The 18,251-nt window shown below is 45.1% G+C and overlaps 3 protein-coding genes across 4 annotated transcripts; all 3 read right to left on the bottom strand.

The window, feature by feature from the left end:
* Positions 1 to 56: 56 nt before the first annotated feature.
* On the bottom strand, positions 57 to 7,427 carry LOC113132380 (interferon gamma receptor 1-like). The gene is given in 8 exon segments (XM_033325105.1): positions 57 to 1,467; positions 1,470 to 1,707; positions 2,809 to 2,933; positions 3,194 to 3,359; positions 3,877 to 4,025; positions 4,136 to 4,317; positions 4,529 to 4,652; positions 7,216 to 7,427. Coding segments are annotated over 8 exon segments (1,218 nt in total). The 5' UTR covers positions 7,277 to 7,427; the 3' UTR covers positions 57 to 1,294.
* Positions 7,428 to 11,495: 4,068 nt separating this feature from the next.
* On the bottom strand, positions 11,496 to 13,305 carry LOC113132377 (chromodomain-helicase-DNA-binding protein 7-like). 2 transcript variants are annotated; one of them, XM_026310374.1, is made up of 7 exons: positions 13,199 to 13,305; positions 12,926 to 13,111; positions 12,323 to 12,652; positions 12,171 to 12,234; positions 12,000 to 12,053; positions 11,767 to 11,811; positions 11,496 to 11,662 (listed from the first exon to the last, which is right to left on the bottom strand). In XM_026310374.1, the coding sequence occupies exons 2-7, from the start codon at positions 13,083 to 13,085 to the stop codon at positions 11,593 to 11,595; spliced, it is 723 nt and encodes a 240-aa protein (XP_026166159.1). In that variant the 5' UTR covers positions 13,086 to 13,111; positions 13,199 to 13,305; the 3' UTR covers positions 11,496 to 11,592. The 2 variants fall into 2 exon arrangements, with proteins under 2 accessions (XP_026166159.1, XP_026166158.1); XM_026310373.1 differs by having other exon boundaries at positions 12,926 to 13,211.
* A 2,074-nt stretch (positions 13,306 to 15,379) lies between these two features.
* Positions 15,380 to 17,607, bottom strand: LOC113132372 (uncharacterized). Its single transcript, XM_026310368.1, has 5 exons — positions 17,407 to 17,607; positions 17,004 to 17,273; positions 16,680 to 16,743; positions 15,816 to 15,857; positions 15,380 to 15,673 (listed from the first exon to the last, which is right to left on the bottom strand). The coding sequence occupies exons 1-5, from the start codon at positions 17,561 to 17,563 to the stop codon at positions 15,604 to 15,606; spliced, it is 603 nt and encodes a 200-aa protein (XP_026166153.1). The 5' UTR covers positions 17,564 to 17,607; the 3' UTR covers positions 15,380 to 15,603.
* Between the last annotated feature and the right edge of the window lie 644 nt (positions 17,608 to 18,251).

Genomic DNA, 18,251 nt, shown 5'->3' with positions numbered 1-18,251 from the left:
ACACACCCAGTGACACTCCTGCATGTCAACAGACCAGTTCTGCAGGTCACGGGTCAGGCAGCAGCACCTGTGGGTGAATGCACTGACAGGGTGCGGCGCCTTCAGTGAGACTAAAGTGTCCGACACCTGCAGAGGTGCGGGCAGCAGTGCAACATTCAGATTGTATGAGGCTCTAGATTTAGTTTTGATAAGACCAAACCTTTATGACAGTAGGGACGTCTCAAAGCACGAGTTCACCCAGAGGCCAGAAAAACTGTTTCTCCTGTACCTGTAGTGAAGCGGAGACTGGTGGACTGTTTGGTTTCTTGGCCACATCAGACCTTTGCTGCCAGCCCACTAAAAAAAAAAGAGTTTTCATGCTTAAAAATGCTAAAAATAAATAAATAAAGATAAAAACAGCAACATTTCTCTGCAGAAATGTTTCCATGTCTGATTGAGCCACACTGGAACCACTTTCTACTGCAGAAACAGTTTGTGTGCAAACAGCTGCCAGTCTCCCCTTTAGATTATTATATGTGGAGCGTTATTTCTTAAAAAACCATGACCAACCAAAAAAACTCGGGAAACACGTGAAGCCAAAGAGTTCTACGATCAGATATCACCAGGTAAGATCATGTCTTTGTGCCACCTGGGTGAACTGCTCCTTTGTTTAAACAAATGATAGCGAAGCTCTTAAAGTGTGACATGGAGCACTTTCCTTCATAGCAGCTGCACACAGAACCAACCAGAACTGAGAACGAACAGCTGCAGGCTGGTTCTTTTAGAGCCTGTTTTATGAAGTAGCTGCTCGCTGACAGACAATAATCTGATCAAATGCCACAGGAGCTGAGCTCAGCTGAAGGTGGTGTCATCGTGACAGACACTGTTTCCTGAAACAGCTGCCTGGAATATCACCAGGGTTATTTCCCAGAGACGACAGAGCCAAAGTGCAGCGTGCCGTATCTTCTTTTAAAACAACACCACACTAAAAGGACGGCTTTCCTGTCAATCACAAGTCGTGCTCAGGAATGTTGCTCCCCCTGTTCACTAAACTGTAAAACAGGGTTCAGGCTGAAGCCTCTTTAGCTACGAGGTAAAAATATGACGCCCGTAGAACGTGTTGATTTGAAGGTAGACTGAGGTCCCTGTTGTGTCGAGGGCTGAACGGTTCCTGAGGTTTGAGGGCTGTGGGGGGGAAATGGTTAACACCATCACTCCCATGTCTCTTGGAAAAAGGCACCAACTCCCTGAAGCTACTGGTTCAGTCTGTAGTTAAACGTCTGTAGTTAAAACTCTCATAACCTGATAGTTTACATCATCTCCTGCTGTAACAGTCGACCATGTCTCCATCGCCCATGTCTATCTGCTGAACGCGGGGTTCATAGGGTGGTCTTTCCTCCTCCTCCTCCTCCTCCATCGAAACACTCTCCGTTTGCATCGAGTCGACAGAGGAGTCGTCTATCCTGCATCTTCCTGAAGCCTCCAGCTCTGGTTGCTGCCCCCTGAAAGTCGTCTTTCCATGTAGAACGGTCCAGAATATGAGGCCGCGAGGTCCGAGCTGGCGCTGCTGCCCTGGGGGTGTTGGGTAGGGCAGTCGTCCTCTGAGCCAACTGAAGAGGTCCAGTGGGGGTCCAGCAGAGTCACTGTAACAGGACTGATCGGGGGGTTGGGCACAGGATTATACTTCAAGTGCTGTCTGGGGTTCAGCAGGTCAGAGTCCTTCAGCACCTGAAGACAGAGACAGATGAAGATTAAAAACATCGATCAGCTTCATGTTACGACCAGCAGCCTGATGCTGTGACCACTGGAGTCGGTGCAGCAGGTGGTTGGTGCTGGTGTCGCCCTGCAGTCACTGTGCGTCTTCCACAGGCCTACTGTCAGGAAGAGCCCACATCTGTCTGAGCCCCCACCTCTGTCTGAGCCCACACATCTGTCTGAGCCCCCACATCTGTCTGAGCCCACTTCTGTCTGAGCCCCCACATCTGTCTGAGCCCACATCTGTCTGAGCTCACACATCTGTCTGAGCCCCCACATCTGTCTGAGCCCACATCTGTCTGAGCTCTCACACATCTGTCTGAGCTCACACATCTGTCTGAGCCCACACATCTGTCTGAGCCCCCACATCTGTCTGAGCCCACTTCTGTCTGAGCCCCCACCTCTGTCTGAGCCCACACATCTGTCTGAGCCCCCACATCTGTCTGAGCCCACTTCTGTCTGAGCCCCCACATCTGTCTGAGCCCACATCTGTCTGAGCTCACACATCTGTCTGAGCTCACACATCTGTCTGAGCCCACACATCTGTCTGAGCCCCCACATCTGTCTGAGCCCACTTCTGTCTGAGCCCCCACATCTGTCTGAGCCCACATCTGTCTGAGCTCACACATCTGTCTGAGCCCACATCTGTCTGAGCTCACACATCTGTCTGAGCTCACACCTCTGTCTGAGCCCACACATCTGTCTGAGCCCCCACATCTGTCTGAGCCCACTTCTGTCTGAGCTCACACATCTGTCTGAGCCCACATCTGTCTGAGCTCACACATCTGTCTGAGCCCACATCTGTCTGAGCCCTCACCTCTGTCTGAGCCCACATCTGTCTGAGCCCTCACCTCTGTCTGAGCCCACATCTGTCTGAGCCCCCACCTCTGTCTGAGCCCACATCTGTCTGAGCCCTCACCTCTGTCTGCCATTCAGTGAGAAACATATGGAAAAGCAGTGAAACCCAGTGCTGACAGGTGCCAGAGGAACCTGATAACCAGTGCTATGGACTTCACCTGTCCCTGGTCACAGTGTAAACATCAGTGTTTTGTTTGTGCTGATCCGGTGCCTTACCAGAGAGTCCGGTAGGACGGGTATCTTCATGGTCCAGGCCTTCACTTTACAGATGAGTATGGACACCACAACGATCGCGAGGACAAAGACGCACAGCAACAGCGCCAGTGTTATCACATGGATCTCTGGAACAAACAGAAAACAGGAAACATTTTGAAATATTTTGGATGAATCCAAAATGTTGCAGCACAAATATTTTTATTTTGTTTTTTGTTTTTTTAGCCTGGTAATGAATAAAGCTCATTCTTACTGTTACTCTGGATTTTGTCCTCAACACACACACACACACACACACACACACACACACACACACACACACACACACACACACACACACACACGTTGCTTCTTTAAATCAACATGTTTTGGTGGTTTCCAGACTTACCAGTTGAGTCACTGGGACAGATTTTTGTCTCTTTGAAAACCACCCAACTCAAACAATTGCTGTTACACAAACGTCCTTCCAGTTTGACACACATCCCTCCATCCTCAGGGAGCTTGAAGTCATATCTGCAGACTTTCTGTGTCAGACTGCAGGTTTGGTCGGATTTCTGAAAGTCAGAACACAGAATTATTAATGAATTGATATATTATCATAATAAACAGCTGGTGATGTAGAAAACACATGAGCCTGCAGTCGTGTTTGGCATTAAAGGTTGTTTTGATCAGCCCCAACATTAAACCTGTGTCCATGCTGAGCCCAGTCCACCACTGAAAGCTCCTACAATGGACACATGAGCCTCAGAACTGGACCATGGAGCAGACCTGGTCTGATGAACCACGTGGACAACCAGGTGCAGTCACATCAATAGATGCAAAGAAAAAACTTGTCTGATCCATGGAGCCCCCACCTCACAGCCTCAGGACTTAAAGGACCCCAGAGGGACCTGCAGAGGTCTGTGGAGGCTCAGAGCTGGTTTGGTGATATGAGGAGGGCTACACAATATGAATCAGTTGGATTTAATGCTGATTTTGGATTCTTTCTTAGGGCCCAGCATAGCACAGGCAGTGTGCATGTGGACAACACCAGCAGTTTGAACCAAAGTCTTTGAAACCTGTGACACTTACACCACCTGGAGAAACTCTGAACTTTATGGAGGCAGAGTCGTCCCTCACAGCCTCCTTCAGTTCTTTGTAGACGTGCAACGGATTCTGGAAAGTCACTGTGGCCACCGACTCTCGAACAGTGAGATTCGCAGGAGGGAAATCTAACTCACCTGTGAAGACAAATCACAGTTTAACCTCTGGCAAACAAACATCTGTATTAATAGACGTTTTGTTTGATTTAGCAGAGTGTGAGTATGTTTGACCTCCTCATGTCACTTACACTTCACATTGACTGTCTTTAAAGTGTTGAAGGAGAAGGTTTTAGATTCCACGGGCTCAGACCAGTTTCCTCCCTGTATGGCTGTGACCGTGACATAGTGGAGGTCCATGTACTGCTGCTCAGACCCCCAGATGAAGGGACTCAGATCATACTGGTGATCTGTGGTGTTGGTCTCAAAATGCCTTCAAATTAAAGCAAGACAACAGCAGGTCAGTCCTCTGTGAATTTAGACATTAACCAAAACAATTTCTTCTTCTGCTGCTGATATTATTACTAGTTTATTTCTGTCAATACATTTCCACTCAAATCAGCAGCGTTTCTGCAGACTCCACCAATCAGTCCAACTAAAGCAGAAACAGGTGTTTACTGATTTTAACATAAAGTAGTTTTTACCTTCCAGACCCTCCGAGAGCTACGGTGAAGCTGGTTTGTGGTTGGTCTTCGCTGTAATCCCAGCTCACTGTGGTTTTGAGATTTTGGCAGGTCACGTCGACTTTTTCTGGAGGTGGAACTGCAGCTAAGAGAAGAAGAAGAAAGAGCCGTGAATACACACAAAGCCTGTGTGCTCACATGGACGACAGCCACATGGGATGTTGTGACCTGCGAGGAAAAAGCAGCGTGTTGGTCTGCACCTGATCCGAAACGTAAACCTAACCGCTAATGAAACCACACATCCTGGTCTGGACTTCTCCACCTTAAATACACAGTTAGTGGAATTCATGTCTGACAGCTCAGCACACTGATGTCAGTGCTGAAGGAGTGAAAGCTGCAATTAGCCTCCGAGCACGGATGTACTGAGGTATCAGATTAGGAATGAGATGATTTAATAATATGAAGGATTATTGATAGAAACTTTCAGAACTTAGAATTTCATAAAATACAACTTTAAAATAAACAAGCACAATATGAACTTAAGTGATTCTGACACAGACACAAGCCAATAGGTGTTCTGCTGCTGTGCGACCTGTCCAGATGTTGCTACTGCTCTGCACAGGCCCAGACCCAGCAGCAGCTGGGGCTCTGTTTCCACACCAGAAATCTGTGCAGCCTTTCTGACTCCTACACTTATTGTTTTATCAACATGTTATGTCCAACCAAGCTCAATATATTCTGGTTTGGTATTCATCCAGTCATCTGTGCACAGAAGTGACAGTGCTGTGATGTAGTTAAAGTGGGTCTGTACGGGGACAGTGGTCTACACTGGTCTACACTGGCCCTGATGGATGAATGTGGATAAAGCCCCATACTGTGACATGCAGCCGTGCACTGAACCCTGTTTGTAATAAAAGACACAAATTAAGATGTCGACATACTGAGCGTTAATCCCCTAAGGGACTATAACAGTCTGACAATAGCCAGCAGGTCATAGTTTCCACTAACACACCTGTTAAAGGTGGTACGGAACAATCCCTGCTCTTCAGCATTCCTCCAGACTCTGCCTCTCTTTGTTGTTCAGCCACTGTCTGACCTGTTTGTCAGATGTACTGATCTTCTCCAGAGACACACGTCACTCATCTGCTAATATCTGCTCACTCACCAGTTGTCAATCACAGACAGTATAGACAGCATCAACAACATTGAACTAATGGGGAAACAGACCTAAAGACCTGAAGACCTAAGAGTAAATCCACACACTGCACAGTTAAAGGCGTTTGGGCGATCAGGTGAATCTACGGTAAATAACATGGTTTTCACCGAAATCCACCACATGAGCAGGTGTCGCCATTTGTAGTTCATTCATATGTGCCAGTATCATGTTACTCATCAGCTTCTATCACCCCCCCCCCCCCCCCCCCCCCCCCCTTTACAACGGAGCGTGAAAACGCCGACGCTTTCATGCCCTAAAAACCTTGGTAATGATCCGGATTAACAAACTCCTCAGTTTCAGGATGTGTCATTAAAAACAAGAAGCAAAACGAGGAGGCTCACGTCTGCAGACGAGTTGGAACAAATGCTGTTAAAATACGTTTTTAAAAGTTTCCAACATGTGGTAACATCTGCTCAAGTGTGGCCACACGGCTGAAATGTCCAGAAACTGATGGGAGGAAGAGGAAATGAAAGTCTTAGAGTTTTTTATGTGTTTAAAACAATAAATAAAATACTGTCCAGCTACTGATGATAAAGTTTATAGACGCAGCCTGGACCTTGAACAGGTTTATAACCGGCAATAACTGACTCACCTTCACGCACCTTTCTCAGATGATCCACCTGACTCTCAGGAATGTGCAGTTACACTGTACATGGTCTGTTTTTAGGCTTATTTTGGGGGGAGTTTTGTCGAGAGCTGATCCTTGTGTTTGTTGTTGTTACTGTCAGCCAGGATCAGTCAACCTGGTGGTTCACTGTTTACAAAAACACCAACAGGCTGAGGCCTGAACGTCCCACAACAAAACATCAGTGGTTGGAGATGAAATTCAGTGTTTTGTTTTTGAAGATCATATTGTATTTCAACAAATACTGTGTTACCAGACTGCAGCAGTAATTAGAAATAATAAAGTACATTTAGTTCTGTGTTTAAGTATTTCAATATTAGGCCTATGTTTATATACTTAAACATTTCACAGTAAGTATTGTACGTTCCCTCCACTATATTTATCTCACACAGCTCCAGTTTCCTTTTACTTTGAAGAAATCCTCATATTACATGACTCAGTACTATATATACTACTATCTACCCAAACTACAACACTGACAATATAATATAATATAATAGATAGATTAGATATTTAAGTTTTTCTCATCGTACTTGACTTTATCACATTAAAGTACCATTTTGAAATAGTAACAAAAATACTTCTCCAGTGTGACTTCAGTACTTTTTCTTATAACTGAGTATTTATACATTGAGGTATTTGTGCTGAGTATTTTTGTTTGATTTATCTGATTGTGATAAGGAACTACAGTTGTCAGATAAATGTACTGCAGTACAAAGTACAAGGTTTGCCTCCGATACCTAATACTAATACTACTAACACCTCAGAACTGTATGAAGTACAGTGAGTTAATTACGCTGCCCACATGTACAATGTTATGCATTAAAGCACAATAAACTTTTAGACATTACATTTTTATCCACTCACCAATAACAGCAGAAACTCCGCCGATCAGGAGCAGGACCGAGATCGCACCGCCCGGCTGCATGGTTCAGGCCTTTGGTGCCAACGAGGCTTTTTCTGAAAACTATAAAGTCTAAAAACACAAAAACTCAGAGGAAACTCGGACTTTGCGCAACAACGTGTAAAAATTCTGCCCCGATCATTTCTAACACATTCCCACCGAGAGCCGGCGATGACTCAGGTCAACGTGCGTGGTGTGCGGTAAGAGCAGAAACAGGCCAATCAAATTCACCTGGGCATCTAAAAACACACCTGGACGACGTCATCACGATGTGTCTTTCAAAGTAAAGGTTTGGAGAGAGGGAGAATAAATGAACAAGTGTAGGAGGAAACTTCTTTAAACAAAAGTTTGAGTAAGTAAATAAATGTATTCAAATGTAGTCTAATCAAAAATATACATGTATTTAAAAATAATCCCGGACTCACAAAAAACAATAATTTAACTACAAAAACAGCAAATCATTTATTACATGCACACTATTTCAAAACGGTTACACACATAATTGACATACATGTTATCACTTTGTAATAAACAGGCCCACATTAAACTCATGAAGGTGTTTTTGATGAGTCTTTTGTACAGAACTGTCAAATATATCGCTATTTTACAAATGAAAAGAAGCTTTTATTGTGAAGGTAAAATGTTTTCATTTCCGTTTTTATATGTATTTTGCCCATGTGCATTTAGCTCATCAGGTAAACTGGTTGTATTTTGCCACCTACAGGTCATAAAATATATTTATCCAAGTACTTTCTCCTGTTCTACATTTATCTGATAACTTCAGTTCCTAACAAAATACAATCTAGAAGTATATAAGGTACCCAGGAGTATGTAAAGTACTTCAAATTGGAAGTATATAAGGTAGTTAACGTCAGCTACCCAGCGGTATATAAAGTACTTCAAATTAGAAGTATATAAGGTAGTTAACGTCAGCTACCCAGCAGTATATAAAGTACTTCAAATTAGAAGTATATAAGGTAGTTAACGTCAGCTACCCAGCAGTATATAAAGTACTTCAAATCAGAAGTATATAAGGTAGTTAACGTCAGCTACCCAGCAGTATATAAAGTACTTCAAATCAGAAGTATATAAGGTAGTTCACATCAGCTACCCAGCGGTATATAAAGTACTTCAAATTAGAAGTATTTCCAGTGCATTTGGATGATGATACTTTTGGACTTTTACTGCAGTAACTTTTGCAATGCAGGAGGATTTTTACTCTGTGGTATTTGTACTGTTACTGCAGTAAAGGCTGTCAGTACTTTATTTGTAGATGTACTTCCTCACTCTCGGCCTGTTAATCAAACAAAACGTCCAGAGGTCCAGATGTTGCTCGTGATGAGACTGACACTGGTGCTGATCTCACACTCACATGTCCAAAGTCCAGCTGTCAGCTTCAACATCTGTCTGGAGTCGACCCAGCAGGAGGCCCGGTACTCGGAGGGATTTGTCCCTGCAGGATTAGAGGCCCCGGCCGTGGACCGCGGCTGTAATTACTCCTCACGTGGCGAGCTGAGTGTGCAGAAATACGAGGGCCGGGTCCGAGCACACAGAGGTGGAGAGGAGGATCATGGGTAGAGTCAGACCTGTTACGTCACTGCTGAGTAATCCCACTGTGCTGACCGAGATCCAGCTGTTACAGCTACCCTTCTGCACAGCTGGAGCAAATACTCACAGCCTTAAGTGTGATGTACTCAGCTAGTACAGGTCAAGCTCATTGAAATATAATTTATAGAGTGATCACATGTCGGTGTTGTGTTTGAGGCCCAAGAAAAACATCAGTTTTTACAGTTTTAAAATGGTTTAATTACATTTATCAGTGACGCCTCAGGATCAGGGGAAATGCTGGTGCTATTTCAGGCCCCTAGGTTGTGTGTCTGCAGGTACCACCAGGAGCCTCAGTCCCAGACAGGGAGCTCTTTGTGGTTTTTGCCTAGAATCCACCAGGACCCTCCTTCTGGTCTCAGGTGGCTCAGAAGATGAAGCAAAAAAAAGAAAAATCAGAGCGTGACTGTAGATGTGAGGACGAGCGAATCGTTGTTCTCTCTAAGGATTTTCTCTTTGAGGCTATTGAGGACCCGGACTCTGGAACAGATGCAGCAGCTGTTATTTTACCCTCCAGTCAGCGCCACGTGTCCGAGCTGTAATCTGAAGAGAAGCCACACAGCTTCACCAGTACGCAAACTGGGTCCAGAATCAGTCACTGACTCACTGGGTCTAAACCCTAAACCTGTTTCCAACCTGAACCCTCAAGTGAGGTGAGAGGAGCCACTGGTCCTCACAGGGATAGACACACAGACATAGTTGTGTTCATGTCCTGGGGTCTAACCCTGACCGCTCCTCACCTAAATCAAATCCTCACCCTAAATTGGATGATGGACATTACGGGGACTTGTAGCCCCCACGACAAGACTGGTCCCCAGAACCTCCCTCCCTCACTCTCCCTGATGTAGGGCAGCTGCACGGCTCTAAATCCCTTCACTGGCCTGAATCCTGCTGTGCTGCTGCATGTGTGAGCATGTGAGCAGCTGCTTATCCTTTAACCCCCCCCCCCCAAATTACACCAACCCTCATCCCTGGCCCCCACCCGGACCAACAACCATCCTCCAGCCCCTGCTCTCTGCTGTTTACTCCTGAAACCACAGGACAGACAACTGGACGCTTTAGTGGATCACTCTACAAACACACGTCTCCCCGTCCACCCTGACAGCACCACCCGCACCTCAGCATCATGCGGGCGCTACTGGAGAGCAGCTGGATGAGGTTCGGACCAGCAGGCAGGGGGTCGTACGACTGGGTGACAGGTTCACCTGCGACACAGGAGAAGCAGGTGTGTAGAAATCACACACATGTACACACAGCGACAACAGGAACTGAAGTATTTGGCACAAATACTTCATACTTATACTTTATTCGAGTGAGTTTTTACTATAAGTTTGGCTCAAAAACTACAAATCTAATCACATGACATAAAAACTTTGTTTTGAGGATTTTCTTTCCAAGTCAACTCTTCTGTTTCCAGATGTGCTGAAAGAGAACAAATGGGAATCAAACCCAGTTCCCTCTTAGGCTCTAGTGCACCTACATATGTTTTAAGTCATCTTGTCTGTGCTCACAAGCAGGTCACACAATGTTCTGGCATCCAAAAGTGGACCTGAGCAGAATCATGACAGAAACTTTTCTTTTCTTCCTCGTTGATCTCCAGGGCCACAAATGGAACGAGCTGGATCTGGCGGAGGACAGGCAGTCTGAGCCGGTGCTCCACGTGGTCCTCCCGCTTGTCTCAGTCCTCCTGCTGGCTCTCCTGGTCGGCCTGGTGTACTGCCGGTGCTCTCGCAGTAAGCTGAGCCTGGCCAACATCATCGCTCTGGACCTGCAGGACGCCGAGAGCAGCTCAGAGTTCCTGTCCTCCCTGACCAGGAACGCTGAGCGCCACACCAGCACCAGTTCCGACGGATCAGACGGAGTCTTCGTCATGGTCTACCTGCCTCCACCCTATGAAAAAACGCTCACCAAGATCACCCGGGCTGCCAGCGTCTCCAGCTCCAGGGACGTAGAGTCGATAAAGATAGAAGACCTGGAGGCCAGACTGTGTCCAGAGCTCTGGTCAAACAGTGGAAAAGTGTGAGAAGACATTAGAGCTCCAATATCTGTCGTCTGTAAATACTCTATAGACACACACACACACACACACACATGGATACATGCAGGGACCAGTGAATAATGTTGAGAGTGTGTGAGATCACACACCTGCACTTCACTAAATACAGTAACACACGACTAAAGTGGGACCTCTAGTGGTGACACGGCAGAACAACAACAGTAATATGCTGCATCATGTACAGTGACTTTCAATTCTCTTTCAAATGACATAATTGATGCTCATGTCTGTTGGTGTCGGTGATGAAGGTAATAAAGTGTTTTCTGATGGTTTAGATAAATCAATGCACATTTTTAACCTTTAGATAAAAAGGTTTTTCTTCTCCACCTCTGCATCGTGTTCTCCTGACGTGGCTGTAAACGTTGTGGGTTAGTGCAGGGACAGTGTTGCAGCTACTTTCTAAGACAGACGGAGGATTTAAAGTTAACGCTGGTAAAGGAAGTTTAAGTTTCAGTTCTGTCAGCACACCAAGAATGTTTCCACACTCCCTTCATAACATCTCTTTTTAAAATATGACTCGGGTTTATTGACCTGTGCATTGTGGGAAATTTCTTTATTCAGACACAAAAAAAACACAACGAGTGTATGATGCTTCACTTTATTGATATTACAGGTCACTGGACATTTGACAGGAAGTCAGTAATTCCAGTGATAACTACGGGACTAGATGTATTAAGGATTATGGGCAATCAGCGAAGTAGCTGGCGTCCTGCTTGTCCTTGCACTCGTTCTGGAAGATCAGCCCCAGCCTGCAGATCAACAGTCGGCAAATGTTCAGTAAATGAACTGTAGTGATTTCAGGTCATTTATTAAAAGCAGAACGTGAAAATGAACAGATAAAGATATAACTCACATTGTTTTCAGCTTGTCCGAGTGGGCCTTTCCAGAGCCATGTCCTCTGTGGAAATATAGGGAAAATATATGACATATCAGGACAAAGAAACTCTCTCTGTAGATTTAATCCCTGATGTCTGCTGCATCACAGGACACAAGCTGGATGGTGTTTACCATCAAATATTAAAGGCACAACACAAAGAGTCCCAGCAGCTGTGGGAGGTTTGTGGAGCCCTTTGTTGCATGTCCTACCTTTGTTCTCCACTCTCCTCGCTCGACTCTGAACTCTCACGGCCTTTTGTCGGTCTGAATGAATCAAAAAGTCCAATCAGGTGCAATTTTCACTGAGGTCACTGTACAATAAAGCCAACCTAAGAGAGCGTGTGTGATATTTGAACTGTGCGACCGCACAAGAGAACTCACGGAGGATTAGTGACGATCTTCAGCAGACAGTTGATGTCGTCAGTGACGTCGTCGTTCAGAAGGTCTGGACAGAAAACAAACCGACAGTTTGTGGAAAGAAACGTTAGACAGCTGTGACATCCAGATGGAAAAAAACACAAACTGAAACTCACCGCTGCAGCTGGTCCCACAGATGTTGGCTGAAGGACTCGTGCCGTTGCAGGCCACTTTGTCTCCGAGCTGGAACAGGCCGTAGAGCTTCCAGGTGTTGTTCGGCTGAGGAGGGGCTGGTGCAGGCTGTTTGGGTGGCTCGGGCCGTTTGGGTGGCTCGGGCCGTTTGGGTGGCTCGGGCCGTTTGGGTGGCTCAGGCCCCTTGGGGCTCCGCTGCCTTCTTGGTTTAGAAGAGTCTTTCTGCTCCTTGCTGTCATCGCCTCTCTTCTCAAGGTTCACCTCGTTCACCACAGCGGTGTTAAAACCTGACGACAGCTCGGCGTGACAGACAGCTGAAGGCCGGACAGAAAAGATAAAGACAACATGACAAACTGATCTGCAAATAGAAAACTTGTTGATCCACACACCTCTGGACAGTAAAGGGGTTCATGAGAAACTGGATCAGTTTTTACCATTTAGACCAGATTAGGTGAAAGAAAAAAAGCCCCGCTGTGTATTAAAGACGTGTGTTCTTATTCGTACCTCCACCACCTCTTTAGCTGCTCTTTGACTGAGTAACTAAAAAAACAAGTTGAAGTCGTTTGAGTAGGTGAAACGGTGGTTACCCTTGGCGACGAAGTTACTTCCAGTCAGTACTTTCTGACTGTCCGTCAGGTTCGCAGTCTCCCTCACCAGCTGGTCCCTCAGTTCACACTTTGTCACGATTCGCCCTTCAGACAGGCTGCAGCCCAGCACCGCCAGCAGAAACGCCACGAGAAGCTTCATCTTGACTCTAGTTGTCGTGTCTGACTCTGGAAGCATGTGTGACATGATATATATACTGTCTGCAGAGCCGCTGATAACAAACCAGGCACATTGTACGTTTATTGTTCACCTACAATGAAAGGCCACTCCCTTGGTCCCTGGAACAAGGATCTGGAAATACACAGTGTTCTGAGACATCTGATGTTTTCTGGTTTTTCTGGTTTCTGGTTTTGTATGGGTTCGAAGACGTAAAGGGGGAAAAGAAACATCTTTACAAATCTACAGGTTACGCCCCCATCGTGTTGAAAACAAAGTCATGGGACTAGAACCGGGTACAGAAAAAGATATTGTCATCTTACGTCAGCAAAAAAACACGGGAGCAGTACACGTGCAACAAGAACAGAGCAGCTGAAACATGATTTTAGTTTCAGTCAAATGTCCTGGTTAAAACCAAAGGTGTTTTATTTAGACCCCCCATGGTCCAGGCTGACAGATTTTATTTTGCAGAAAGTGAGAGAAGGGAAGGTCTCATGAAACTTATTACTATCAATCCACCTATTATCCATCTATTATCTGTCCATCCATCCATCCACCCATCCGTCCATCCATCTATTATCCATCATCCATCCATCCATCTATTATCCATCCATCCATCCATTATCCATCCATCCATCCATCTATTATCCATCATCCATCATCCATCTATTATCCATCCATCCATCCATCCATCCATCCATCCATCCATCCATCCACCCATCCATCCATCCATTATCCATCCATCCATCCATCCATCCACCCATCCACCCATCCATCTATTATCCATCCATCCATCCATCCATCCATCCATCCATCCATCCATCCATCCATTATCCATCCATCCATCTATTATCCATCCATCCATCCATCCATCCATCCATCCATCCATCCATCCATCTATTATCCATCCATCCATCCATTCATCCATCCATCATCCATCTATTATCCATCCATCCATCCATCCATCCATCCATCCATCCATTATCCATCCATCCATCCATCCATCCATCTATTATCCATCCATCCATCCATCCATCCATCCATCCATCCATCTATTATCCATCCATCCATCCATCCATCCATCCATCTATTATCCATCCATCCATCCATTCATCCATCCATCCATTATCCATCCATCCAGCTGCTGCAGTTCTGTAGATTCAGGCTGTTCCCATGTGATCCCAGACTGATGTCACACTGCTGAGATCTGGACTCTGTTGGGGTCATACCATCTGCTGCAGGACTCCTGGTTCTTGGACCAGGGAGGCAGCTCCATGTCAATTTTTTTGGGCTGTACCCAACCGAGCCCAGTGGTGAAGGTCTAACTAGCAGACACTGGGCAGGATCCCTTCGCAGGTCTGGCTCCAAGAGGGGTTTCCTTAATCCAGGCAAGACGACACAGCACCAAAATGTCAGATTCATCAGAACACAGAAATGCATTTCCATGTTTTAAAAATGTTTGATGTTTATGTTTATCTCTTCTGCTGACTTTGCTCCTCAGGTACAGGAACCCCTGGGGCCCCTCTCTTCAGCCATTTAACTCAGATGATCACAAAAGGTCTGTAGGATCATTATCTACTCACCTCAATCAGAGGTGACACCAGTGCAAGACAGGACATACCAGTGCAGCTGCATTCTTGTTTGGATTTCTGAGATTGCATGAGCCCTTGTAGATTACAGTAACACAGTGGCAAAGGATGCCCTCTAGTGATGAGTGTCAGAACTACAACATCAAAAAGTGTCTCCACTGACACCAGTGACGGGTCCATTGAAGTTTATGGGAACCTTTCCTATCAGGTTATCTTAAAATGAAAACAAATCGTTGATCTGTTAGTTCTAAAGTTACAACCATCAGCATGATGTGGCAGTTTACACCTATAACACAACCACAGGCCAGATTGTCTAAAGCAGAAGATGCTCAGATTTAGCATCTCCCCCTGGTCCACTACAGTCCAGGCTGCCTGTGAGCATTTACAGTCTCTGTATTTGGCCTTGTTTTCTCATCAGCACCATCAGCATGTCTCAGTTTGTGGCAGTGAACAGCAGCATATTCAAAAGCAGTGACTGCATTTCACAGTTTTGTTTATGATCTTTTATTGTTTTATCTGTGTACAAGATCATTTTACAGAGATTTTTTTAAAATCAGAAGTGAGATTCAAAACAAAAAACACCACTGGAGAACTTGCACCAATGATTTGTCTTGGACTCTTTGTGTAGTGAAGTGATGGTTAATCAGCTAAACAATATGTGCTGCTGAAGTAATAATCAAACATAACACATTTTTAAATATTTTACAGGTTTATTGATCTGTGTATTTCAGAGGAAACTGCTTCATCAAGCCACGTTATGAATCTTTTACCAAAGCGTCAAAGGACAGATGTTGATTTTGAATAACAGACATAAAAACACAAAAACCCTTCACTTCATTTCATCATAGTCACTGGTTCTGCATTTAGGAGAAGATTAATAATCCCAGTGATTCCAGGAGTTACATGGGTGCAGGTTATGCACAGTCAGAGAAGTACTCCGAGGCTGTCTTGCTTTTGCACTCTTCCTGGAAGATGAGCCGGATCCTAGAAATAAGCCGAAGTCAACATTACAGGTATTTGTTTAGGCAAACTGACTGTATTGATTGGATGACCAAACTGCAGGTAATCAATGCAAAGCACATGTAAAAGCAGAACATGCAACTTAGGAGGAAAAGACTGAACTTACTGTCTGATCTTCCTCCTGAGCACGTCTGCTGCAAGGCCCTCGCTGTGGAAATACATGAAGCATATATGAGATAAATAAAATCGCAGTGTCGGGGCAAATTAGCTCAGTCTGTGAAGTGACGTGGTTGGATGCACCTCCACATGCACAGTGATGCAAACACTGTTTACCATCGGTTATTAAAAATAATGAGCAGTGTGGAAATATAGCTGGAGGTATTTGTTGCTCTCTGGCCTTGTTCTCACCGACTATACACAGCTGCTATTCATTTCAGGCCACCTGCCAAACTACTGACTGGTGTAACCAGTCAGTCTCTCACAGCAGCAGACGGTCTCAACCTGTTTGTGCAGCCACTCCTGAAATGTTTGTTTTAAAGCCTGACGTGCCTTTTGAGATGAACCTCACAGTCCCTCTCACACAAAAACCCATTTCTTCTTCTTCTTCTTCTGCCCTGAGCCGGATGACTTCACTGTGCAGTACGATGAATGTGCAGTTTAACATTTGGAGGCTGTTTTCACATTCATCTCCTGGAGAGGAAGTTTCTCTGTCTTCACATTAAATCGGAGTTTAAGATGCGAGTCAGATACTTGAAGCCTCCGGGGCACAGACGCTGATAAATTGCTTGGGAACATGGACAGTATCTGCATATTCATAACTTCCAGTTCTCCCAGTGAGGAAAACGTCATATTTATCATTTTAAAGACATTTTCTGGAAAGTCCAAGCTAAGTGATTATTTAAAGCAGAGCATTGTGTTTTCAAATAGGTCTGACTAGGGAGCTAATGTCAAAACTGATTCAGAAATGAATGGATGAGCTGTCAAATTAACTGCGATGCAATGGGAGTAAAAACCTGAATCAGGAACTTACTCAGGATTGCTGTAGACCTCAAACAGGCAGCTGATGTCATCAGTGATGTCGTCGTCCTGCAGCTCTGGAAAGAAAAAGTAAAGTTTAAATTGTTCCCCCCACAAGAAGAAAAGCAGAGAAGTACAGGCAGTAAAACTCTCTACACATGCACATCTGGTTTGTAGCTGACAGCTGTCTGCTGCTAACATCTGTAGAGTCGGCTTGTTGGTTGCTCGGGGTAAATAAAAGCTGAAACAGTCCAGGGATCAAATTTAAAAGCCAATCCTGCATTTTGTCTTTGATTCCAGCTGAGCAGCAAGAGGCAGGTGTCAAAGTGAAACTCACTGGTGCACTCTGTCTCACAGATGTTGGGGGAAGTATTACTGCCATTGTTGCAGACAAGGTTGTTGCTGAGCTGGAAAATGCCAGAGAGCACCAAGACCTCCCCTTCCTGAGCCGCAGGGTCTGGGTGCCACTCAGGGTTCTGAACAGACTGTAGATTTCCACTGTTCAAAATGTCCTGACGCTCCATGAAGTGGTTGTCTTCTGTGCCAGGCTTCAGATGATTCACTGCACTGGTGGTAAAACCTGAGGACAGCTCGGCGTGGCAGACGACTGAAGGCCAGGGAGAGAGGAGAAAATGGAAATGAAAAACTGCCTGGACTCACATTTCTATTAATGTCTCTTACATTTGCTGTAGATGTTCATGGTCCCCAGAGGACAGAATTAGTCCATCAGCAGTACTTACCCTTGGCCAAAAACTCATTTTCAATTGGTATCTCATCATTTGGCAGTTTGTTCATCGCGTTTAACAACTGAGCCCTCAGGTCACACTTCGTCATAGTTCGCCCTTCAGCCAGGCTGCAGCCCAGCACCACCAGCAGAAACACCACGAGAAGCTTCATCTTGACTCCAGCTACTGTGTCTGACTGCAACAACAAAAGTGGAACAATATATATATATAGCTCCCGCAGAGCTGCAAAGAATTCAGATCCTTTGTTCTGACACAGGCCACTCCTTTGGTTCCTAGAAGTAAGACCTTGAATGTGCAGAATGTTGTGACATTCACACTTGGCTCTCAGAGCAGGGGAGGTTCAAATCACCCAGCAACCAGGAAACATCTCTCACTTACGGTAACGGTTACGCCTTGGTGCCATTGAAAGGACATGAGATGTAAAAAACTGTTTCTCCCCATATCACACTATGTAGCAGTAAAAGTCCATTAAAAAGTCAGCTGTTATGTTTTGAAGCTTATGGACCATGTGACTGAAAATTCAAACTGTCAGATTTTACTGAAGAAAAAGTGAAACCAGGTGATCTGCCTTCTGTTGGTGATTCAAAAGTTCACAGGGCTCAAGTCTTCCTTGCAGAGTCATCTGCTGATAAAGTCATGGCAACTCAACCATACTAGATGTTATCAAACCTTTTGACACCAGTATTTTATCTCAACTAGACCGTGAGGTGAGCTCTGCCACACTGACTTTGTATGACAAGACACAAACCAAAAATGCACGAAGCAGTTCTGTACATACTTTATTGTCATAGGTCATTGATTTGAGAGAAGGTCAACTCTTCCAGTGATCACTAAATGTA

Source organism: Mastacembelus armatus, unplaced genomic scaffold, assembly GCF_900324485.2.
Source record: "Mastacembelus armatus unplaced genomic scaffold, fMasArm1.2, whole genome shotgun sequence".
NCBI lineage: Eukaryota > Metazoa > Chordata > Actinopteri > Synbranchiformes > Mastacembelidae > Mastacembelus > Mastacembelus armatus.
The sequence above is the reverse complement of the archived record's forward strand: the minus strand, read 5'-3'. Positions and strand labels throughout refer to the sequence as shown.

Excerpts from the sequence above, each read along its gene's own strand:
- LOC113132372 (XM_026310368.1), bottom strand. The coding sequence starts at position 17,563 with ATGAAGCTTCTCGTGGTGTTTCTGCTGGTGGTGCTGGGCTGCAGCCTG. Across the intron at positions 15,858-16,679 it reads GAGGTCTACAGCAATCCTGA|CGAGGGCCTTGCAGCAGACG; the intron begins GTAAGTTCCTGA and ends GTATTTCCACAG. Across the intron at positions 15,674-15,815 it reads CTCAGGAGGAAGATCAGACA|GATCCGGCTCATCTTCCAGG; the intron begins GTAAGTTCAGTC and ends GCTTATTTCTAG.
- LOC113132377 (XM_026310373.1), bottom strand. The coding sequence starts at position 13,130 with ATGTCACACATGCTTCCAGAGTCAGACACGACAACTAGAGTCAAGATG. Across the intron at positions 12,054-12,170 it reads AAGATCGTCACTAATCCTCC|ACCGACAAAAGGCCGTGAGA; the intron begins GTGAGTTCTCTT and ends TGATTCATTCAG. Across the intron at positions 11,663-11,766 it reads TCGGACAAGCTGAAAACAAT|GCTGGGGCTGATCTTCCAGA; the intron begins GTGAGTTATATC and ends GTTGATCTGCAG.